We start from the raw sequence: 10,059 nt of genomic DNA on the forward strand, positions 1-10,059 counted from the left end.
TCAGGCTCTAGGAGTAGGCTGGCTCGGGTATCTTCTTCCCGCCAGCGAGAGGAGGAGGATGAGGATGAGGAGGAGGAGGAGGTCATACCGGATGTTGACCCTCCAGTCGGAGAGGAGGAGGAGCAGGAGGAGCAGGAGGTGGATAGCTTTCCGGGAGGGCCTTTTGACACTTCCCTGCTGATTCACTACCAGGATCACGTCGCTCGGCGGATCTGGGAGGGAGAGGTATTTTTTTTAACTTAGCCGTTTATTTGTCACCATTTTTTATAATTTTACCGTTTATTTCTCGCTTATTTGTTTTTTTTTGTAACAGGAGAGAGAGCCATTGAAAATGGTGAACCACTCCAGGAAGATTTTCGGTCTGTTTAAACCAGCAGCTCAGTGGTTTAACGACCATGTGCGAGGTTCAGGGCTTTGCGGGCTCTGCATGACCGGGTACACCACCATCAGCACCGGCATGCAAGGGGCATTTGTGGAGCGCTGGCACAAGGAGACGTCTTCTTTCCACTTGCCGGTGGGGGAGTTGACGATCACCTTGCATGACGTCCAGTGTCTTCTCCACCTGCCTATTAGGGGGCCGCTGTTGGACCACTCCAGGATCCAGAGGGTCGAGGCCATTGAGTGGATGATGCACTATTTGGGCCTGCCGCACGAGGTTGCTCACCTGGAGTGCGTCTCGACTTCTGGGCCTCATGTCCGGTTCAACACATTGAGCCTCTATTTTGAGTTCCACCTGGACGCGGCGGTCGAGGCCGAGCAGGAGGGTAACGACCTATTCAGGGAGTACCACCGCGGCTGCGCTCTTCGGTGCTGGTACATGCATGTGGTAGGCGCTGCATGCTTTGTGGACAAGAGCGCCAGGTACGTCGACGTGGCCTACCTCCGCTATTTCATGGACCTGGATACCGTTCACCAGTGGAACTGGGGGGCAGCTACTCTGGCATATCTCTACCAGAAGCTGAATGAGGCCTCCAACTGGAGGACGAGGCAGCTGGTCGGATCCTGCACTCTGCTTACGGTACGTTTGATTTTAACACATTCTCGTATTTATTTATTTATTTATGTTTCGTATTTATTTTTAATACATTATCGTATTTGTGTTTCAGAGCTGGATCATCTCCTACTTCTCCCGCATCCACGGCTTCCACATCGATCCTGCGTACGTTGACGCCATGCCCAGGGCCGCCAGATACGCCCTCCAGAGGGGGAACGATGCGGTGGGACCATACCGCCTGTACCTGGACCGCACGATGCACGACGACGTCACCTGGAGGCCGTTCGCCGACTATGCTCAGGTTGTCCCCTTCGACGGGGTTGCTCTATATTCAGGCTGGTTGGCATGCGGGACCGGCATCATGGTCCGGTATCTCCCGGAGCGGTGCATGCGGCAGTTTGGGTTCGTGCAGATCATACCCAGGTCACCCTTCGAGGCTGCTCCTGACACAGTGACCAGAGTGCAGCTCACTGCCATATGGGAGGAGTGGCAGCATCATGTGGTACCGGAGGAGTACCGTCGCATGCGGGTCACCCAGGACTGGCACAGTGTGGAGGGGTACGTCACATGGTTCTACCGGGTGTCCCATCCTCTCTTGAGACCCGACGTTCCCGGCGCTCCTAGGCCAGCACACGAGGAGATCCTGGAGAACCGGCAGGCGGAGGATGACCACGCCATTGATCTCCTTCCGATCTGCCAGCGGATAGAGATGCTTGGGCTGGACGCGTTGCATCGAGGTGTCATTCATCAGGGCGGACCAGAGGCAGTCGCCGTGATGGAGATCATCGTCACTGATGCGGGCCGTGCGGCGGGGTACAGGCGGCAGAGGAGGGCCCAGGGTGAGCGGGTTAGGCACACCCAGTAGTGGTGGGGTTTATTCATTTTTTGATTTTGGATTGTATATTTAGCACACTATTTTTATTTATTTCGGTTTGTATATAATATTTTCATATTAGTATTTTTTTTGTTTATTTATCATATTAGTGTTTTCAGTCTATCTATTGTTTATTTTATTTGCCGGTAACGTTTAATTAAAATGCGGTTGCGTTTAAGAAAAAACATAAAAAAAAACACAGTTTCTGCATAATTCGGAAATGAACTTCCGAATTCACCCCCCATGAGGTGTTTTCGGATGTTCATCTCCGAACGCACCCCCCATGAGGTATTTTCGGAGATGAACTTCCGAATCAAGGAAATTTTTTTTTAAAAAAAGCACTTCGGAAGTTCATTTCCGAAGCAGGGGTAGTTTGAGAATTTCGCTGGGGGTGACCCCCCATAGGGAGGTGGGTAAAGAAATTTTCTTTATTAAACTTTATTGAATTTAGATTCGATTCGAGTTTATAAAATTGATCCAGACTAATGTTAAAATCTATTTTGAGTTAGATATTTAAAAAATGATTTTTTTTTGTATTTTTGAAAATAGATTTTTCAAAACCGTTTTTTAAAATATTACAAGTTTTTATATATTTTTTTTTCTAAAATGAAACACTAATTTTGACATCTTAGAACATAAACATAGATTATTGAAGACCAAAATTTAGTCAACTTTGACACATCAGCAAACTAAATGCCACATCATTAAAAACAAGTCTCAAATTGGAGAGGGGACTAAAATTCAACATAAAACATTAAAAAGGGACCAAAATCGTGGATTTTAAAATGGAGGGATCTGTTTACGGTGATTTCCGGTAAACAACCGCTAGTCTTCCAAACTATAATAAATATGATTTGGTTACTCGCAGGATCGACTAGATTGATCCTAGGACACATAGTCAAGAAGATTGTTATCAATGTTTATTCGAACCATATTCATGATTTGTCTTCTTCAATAAGCGTTGTTCGATTAAAGAACAAATAGTCTTGATAATCACTTTGTTATATATAAATGTGACTTCAACGAAAGGATAAGTAATATAACATAGAAAATTAAAAGGACTATTGAAACGTAAAGAATCTCAAACTGCAGAAATGTTAAAGACTTTGAAAGTAAATAACATGAAAGTAATTCGAAATTAAATGACATTAAAGTAAAGATACAGAAATGTAAATGGCAAGAAGTAAACGAAATGCAGTAATTCTGAAAGATATTTAAAAACAAAAGATAATACACATGTATTAAAGTGGTGGTGTCATACGTACATTTTTTCAGCAAACTCTTTCTCTTAACGCTTGATACTTGAGTAAATATGTGAGTGATTTGTACAAAATGAACACACAGAATCCTAACATTAAGACTCCTATTTATACTAGTTTCGACCTTAACGGTCCTACACTAATCTGCTGCCACGTTTCTCATAAGAACTTCTAGCGACGCCATCTGTTACTTGGACAGTTACGAAACCGTCTTCGAATTTCAAATCTTCCCGCCTGAGTCCGTCTTCGACGCGTGGCAGTGTATTAAACAAACACTACGAAAAACACGCTAAGTAGTAATACTTGAATATATTTATAAATTTTGTCTAAGTCCCCGAAGACACGTACTTTTCACTAGCTTTCAGTATTCATTATCTTCATAGCGAGCTTAGAAATCTTTACTCTCGAAGCATGACCATCAGTAGCCATTCTTTTATTTTTAAGGGATGGCCATCAGTAACCATCTTTCCTTCGATTTTCTACTTCTTTGAAGGACAAATACTACAAAACGAAATCTTCAGCTAACAAATTGCCCCCAATAAATGCCTGTTTCGAGAGTCAACAGATATAGGCGTTTCTTGTCATTATAAGATTTCGTTCTTTATTGATCTTTGAGAGTTCCAAGACTGCTGACTAACGTCATAATCATTGATGACCCTGTTTCCGAAACGTCTTGTCATTTTCAAAGATGTCTTCTCATAACTTACATTCCCACGTTTTAACCTTACTTCTTGATCATTACTCCTACATACTAGGAGTGAAGCTAACTTTATTCGACCGCCGTTGGATTAAATCACCAGCCGCCACTTGTTCTTTGGATTTTACCCAAAAGATTTAAAAAGGGTTTCCGTTAAACCTTTAAATACTTGGTCTTGCACTTCTACACAACCTTTCATTCCTATTTCTTCATCTTCTTCAACAAAAACCAAACATCTTCAATCTCTTCAAAATTTCGCTCCCTTAATCAGAAATTTCTCTATGGCTTCATCTTCAAATGTTCTTCAACCTGCTCTGAAGCTCCAATCAACAACACGGTCTGGGGAACAAGAGCACGTTCAAAACCCTAACACCGAAGAAATACGCGCTATTTACGCTTCCCAGGTAATCATTCCCTTTGAACTTTCTGGAAAATCTCTCGCTTTTATGGGTCCATTACCAGGTGAAAATATCCCATCTCTGAATAAATTCTTCCCTGCTTATTACAAGACTAGACCATTAGTTAGCAAAATTAGGATAGATGAAGATGGTTGTTCTCCCTCAGGAAAATCTGCTAACATGGAAGAAACTCCAACTGTAACTCCTTTAGCTTTAGCGAAAATTAGGTTAAACTATATGACCAACTCTGTAAAAGTGTTTAGGTCAATTCCTTTAGCCAAAGATCCTGATTTGTACTATGCCTGGTTAGAAAAAGTAGAGAAACAGAAAGAATCCTTCTGGAAATCGTTAGGAATATACGATTTGATTCAACTGTCAAAGACAGGTTTAGAATACAACCAACCCATGTTAGTAGCAGCGGTTCACTTTTGGGATGCTTCTCACAACACTTTCCATCTCCCCTGTGGAATGGTTACCCCTACTCTTTTCGATGTGGCTGCGATTACAGGACTTCGACCAACTGGCGAAACCTTCGATCCTAACGAAATGGATAATGATACTATTGGTTTTAATGACTCACAAGTCACTTATACTGCATTCATCCAGAAGCATCATATTACCACCGAAACGGCAGTATCCGATGAAGAACATATTGCTTTCCTAGCGCTATGGCTTTCACGATGTGCCTTCTGCTCAAGATCTATTCAAGTTGCAAAGAGGTACCTTTGCATGGCTAATCAATTGCATGCTGGAAAAAAGCTCAACCTCAGCCAACTGCTTTTAGGGTCTCTTTATGAAAACCTCAGCGAAGCTGCAACCCTCACCAAGAATTTCAAATCCGGTAGTTTACTTTATGCTGGCCCTTTCTGGCTATTACAACTGTGGCTTAATGCTACATTCGAAACTCATCTTCCCTTTCGAGGAAACGTCAATGAGGAGGATAGCAAAATCAAAAATCGAACTATAGAAGGGACCAGGTTAGCTTACCTAACTCCAAAAGAAGAAATTGGAAAGCTTCGTGAACACTTCCTGGCATATTCAATGATGTTTGCCCGGCGTAACCAGTTCGATCCTTCTATGGCCCCATTTGTACACAGAACAATAGGTCCCGAATGGTTTACTCGAAAATTCCCATTAACATCTCAGGATCAACAAACTGAGTCTATGGAAATTTGGGAAGCCTTTCTGACTCCAAGGTTATTTTCCCATCGCCTTCGACCATCAAAAGGTCAATGTATTCTCATGTGTTACCAACCAAATTTGGTCTCGAGACAGTTTGGGTTGGTTCAAATAAAACCCAAGTGTTTATATGAGAAAAGAAACCATATGTGTTTCCATACCTTGTACTTGACTGAAGAAGAATGTAAAACAAAAATCAACAAATACGTTGGCACCACCAATCTTCCTCCTGTCTCTTTCGAACCTGCTTTTTATTCTACACCAGACTTTCATCAATGGTGGACGGATTATTATAGCTCCCAAATCTTTGATGCTGATAGCCTTGCTCAAGAACTAACTGCAGCTTTTACTGATGTGCAGGAGAATTTTCAAAAAGGTACTTCAACTCATATTAAAGAAATCCAAGCTTTTCAAAAATTCTTTGAAACTATCTACAGGCCTGATGATCTTAGTCGGACCGTTCGTGAGGCTGCAGTCATTTTGCGCGAAAAGTTTTCCGCCAAACTGGATAAGTTGAAATTGCCCTCGTATGTTCGACCAGAACTACGTTATGAAGTGGCTTTCAAACTTAATCCTCCAAAATTCCCTCCACTACCGAGTGCTGATTTTGGTGTGGCTCTAAGTCCTCCTTTCCCAGACTGGTTCGTGTGTGGGAATGCTCTCAAAATTCTTCGAGAGAGTACCAAAAAACGCGCTGAACGAGTGGTTCCGACTAAGCATACCTTGGATACTTTCAAAGGACATCTTCATATAGATCTTAAACATGTTCGTGTCCTGACCCCAATACCTGAAGGTTTGGATTAAGACAATCTTTTCGACTGACTTTTCTTTTCTTTGCTGATATACTGATTTCAGTTTCAACTACAGCTGTTGCACGAAGGAGGAAGATCAAGGAAGCTTCTGCCCAAAAAGATTCTGGGACATCTAAGAGCAACAAGCCAAGTGAAAGTGATTCCATCGTCACTGGCAAGAAGCCCACGGTACATACTCATCTCATATTCTTGATTTTGTACAATCTGTGAGTAGTATCCACCTTACTTATCGTCTATTCGCCAGAGCTCGAAACCTCCAACAGGTTCGAAGCGGAAAGCTTCCTCGACAGCTGCCTCAGATGGCGAAGATAAATCCCCTCCCCAAACTAGACAAGGACACAAGAAGAGACAAAAAGCTGTTACCCCTTCAAGAAAAGGGAAAAGGATAAGTCCCTCTAAAACTGCTTCTCCTGGTGATAAGGCGTCCTCTGAAGAGTCTCCTTTGAAAACTGCTAGTAATGCTTTCGTTGTGGAAAGTCATAATTCAAGTCCAGACAATATCCCAACCAAGGTATTTGGGTTCCACCCCACATATTATCTTGTGATTTTAACCAACTAATTAAACTGACATCTACCTTGTTATTGCAGGATGACGCTGGCACTGCCACTTCAGGTTTCAAGGACCATGGCTTTACCATTAATGTTGACAAACTTTACGGTAATTGTCAAATTTTAACTTTCGTCAACTAAACCCCTCAAAGGCTTATCTTTATGACTAACTTTGCTCCGTTTAACATAGGTACCTCTCAAAATCAAACTCATGTTCTCTCGCCAGTCTTCGAAGACGTTAGGCCAATTGCTACCATATTGCCTAATGAACCAGTCGAAGAAAGTCACTCCACTGACGAATCCCCACCTACTCATCAAGACAAAAATTTGGAAGAAGATCATCCATTCTCAGGCAGCGACAATGTGAACCCCCAAACACATGACAGTGAAGATACTGCGTCGGAGCAAGATGCTATGGAAGAGATTTCTCAACCAGAAAAACAAGATCTTCAAGGGACTTCGACTCTTGATACGAAAACCATTCCTGAGACAACTTCGACGCTTGCCCCCGTGAAGCCTACTCCTTCGGAGCTGGAACAACTTAAGCAAACTGATCCTCTTAGTTTCTTAAAGGCTATCATGGATGCGAATACTTCTTCGCCTTCGGAACTTAATGTCTCTCCAGCTGTAACTGCAGAATCTAGTGATAAAGAAGATATTCCTAGCCTCCTCCGACAAATAAAAGAGAGATTCTTTGGGGTCAATCTTGTAGACGTTCTCAACCGGGAACCTATTAAGAGTCACAACTTAAATCAACTTCTAAAGAAGGTAGATTTGCTTCAAGTTTCCACAGAAGTTTCAGAGGTAATTGTTCTGTTAGGCTCTCTACTCGAGCAACTCCAGGCCAACATTCTTCGAAAGCAAAATGTCGAAAAAGAGCTATCTGAGACAATGGCCTCTCATGACTCTTCATGGAACTCTGCTGTGGACGCAACGAAACAAGGTGAGGCCCTCAAGCTTAAACATTCAGAAAATCAGAAGGCCTTTGATGATTATGAGAAGAACATCAACTCCTGGAAACAAGAGATAAAGGCACTCGAGGACAAGATAAAAGAAGCTGAACGTTGTCAGGCAGCCATACAAAAATCTAACCAACAAGATTTGCTCGAAGTGGTGCAGTCGGGAATTAAACATTTCGAGACTGCACAGAAATTAGTGCCAGAGATCGAAAGATTGAAGAAACAACGGGCACTAATTGAGCTTCGTATGTCTTCGTGGGAGGCTCAATACTTGAAGATCAAAACGGATCTCCCTAAAGATTTTAACTAGATGTTTTCAGTCCTGTTACTTGTTGCACCTTTGTTTTGTAATCGAAACTACTGTAGACCCATAATATTTGTATGCTTGACTCCCATTTATATCTATAATGTTTGCCAGCATTACTTTTAGCGAATCTAAACATTTCTGCCAAAATATATCTTTAGATTTTCTACAGTGCTTTTTATTTAATGCAACGTGTAGAACCTGAACATCTTTCGCAGCATCCTTGCCTCTAGACTTGACGTTTCCCCTTCTCTAGCCATAATCATTATTAAACAGTGACGTCACTTTCTCCAAAACGTCGGTTTAAGACGTGCGTGCATCAGTTTCATGATTACTTCTCAACTTCCAAGGGCGGGAAACGGCGGAAGCCATAACTTCTTTCTTTGGAAAACCAACCGCAGTCCAATCACTCATTAACAATTTAAAACCACCCTTCAGTATTCCCAGTCTATATAAAGGGTCAAATATTGTCTTCATTTCTTCATTCATGCGCTTTTTCTCCAAACCAAACACAGAAAAAGAAAACACACAACTTCTCTCTCAGAACACCTTTCTTATCTTGCAATGGCTGAAACTCTCTCCTTTAACAACATCAAAGCCCTCATCAGAGGCGAGTTCAGACTCTCTGAGGATGAACTTGTTCGTCATTTTATCAATATCGAAAACCTCTTTGTCAACCAAGAACTGGACTTCTATTTTGAAGAAGTCTTGGAGGGTGCTATCTACCCCAACATGGTGGCAGAATTCTGGATGAATGCGTCTTTACGCATAGATCCTGAAGGTAGGACCACCATTGATTCTGAAATTCGACACGCTCGTCTCAGCATCACTCCCACCACTATTGCCAACCTAATAAGATGCAATAACTCTGGTGCAACTTTTGATGACAACAGTTTCAGCATGACTACTCATCTCATGTTGAGAACTCTTATGGACAACGATCGCTTCAGTGCCAAAGTCATCAGGATCTGGCACCAGATGCTCGTGGGGAACTTCCAACCTCGGCGGATCGATGAAAACAACATCATGGTTGAAGACTTGGAGTTTATCCTCTGTGGTCTTCGAGGGAGGAAAATTAACATTCCTTTAATGATCTTTAAAGGACTTGTTAAAGCTGTCTCTATCGGTGTTGACCGTCGAGGGAGTGTGACTTGTCTTCCCTACGGGAGACTCCTCAGTTACATTTTCCTGAAGAAAGGTGTAGTGAGGAGGATGCGTGATTCTGGAGCCAGGGATATGTTCGAAGCTGAACCTTCGCCTGTGCTGTCCTTGGAAGGCTTGGACCAAAGGATCAACTAGCTAGTTTTTTCCTTAGGTTTTTTTTTTTTTTTTATATGCCTTCTTTTTTTTCTTCTTCTTTTTTTTTTGTAATCTTGGATCCTGTTCTTTGGATCCTTTGTAATGCATGTACTTCTATGCTTTTAAATGAAAAATATTTTTGGTGTCTCCTTAGACTCTTTTCCTTCCATTTAAAATTTATTCTGATCGCAAAGCCATTTTGATCAACGTAGCGTATATGTTTTGACACATGCCTGACCATTTTGGCTTTTCGTAGTACCCTGAGTATCTACGTTTTTGCAATCCTTACTTCGTACATACTTGGTTTATATCTCTTCAAATATTTCCCGTTTACTCTTAAGATCCTACGATCTTCTGCTAATTCTTCAATTTCGTAAGCATTGTTCGAGAATACTTTCAAGATTCGAAAGGGTCCTTCCCAATGTGGGGACCATTTACCAAGTGCCTGATTCTTTCGATCTATAGGTAAAATAACTTTCCAAACTAAGTCATTATTAACAAAAGTTTTACCTTTCACCTTTTTATTATATGCTCTGGACACTCTTTCCTTTTGCCTTTTTATCATTTCCAGTGCTCGAAGTCTGTCTTCGTCCAAATCTACTAACTCATTCATCATTAACTCCCAGTATACGTTGGGAGGAATGTCTGCTTGTCTTTGTATTCTTACCGATTGCAAACATATCTCAATTGGGAGTACTGCATCATGTCCAAACGTCAACTGGAAAGGAGTTGTAT

The 10,059-nt window shown here is 41.9% G+C and overlaps 1 protein-coding gene across 1 annotated transcript; it reads left to right on the plus strand.

Moving 5' to 3' along the window:
• Nucleotides 1–446: 446 nt before the first annotated feature.
• On the plus strand, nucleotides 447–2,354 carry LOC131625169 (protein MAIN-LIKE 1-like). The gene is made up of 3 exons (XM_058896066.1): nucleotides 447–1,018; nucleotides 1,107–1,731; nucleotides 2,320–2,354. Exons 1-3 carry the CDS (start codon nucleotides 458–460, stop codon nucleotides 2,352–2,354), a joined length of 1,221 nt encoding a protein of 406 aa, XP_058752049.1. The 5' UTR covers nucleotides 447–457.
• The last annotated feature ends 7,705 nt before the right edge of the window (nucleotides 2,355–10,059 follow it).

This window comes from Vicia villosa, unplaced genomic scaffold, assembly GCF_029867415.1.
Source record: "Vicia villosa cultivar HV-30 ecotype Madison, WI unplaced genomic scaffold, Vvil1.0 ctg.000192F_1_1_1, whole genome shotgun sequence".
Lineage (NCBI taxonomy): Eukaryota > Viridiplantae > Streptophyta > Magnoliopsida > Fabales > Fabaceae > Vicia > Vicia villosa.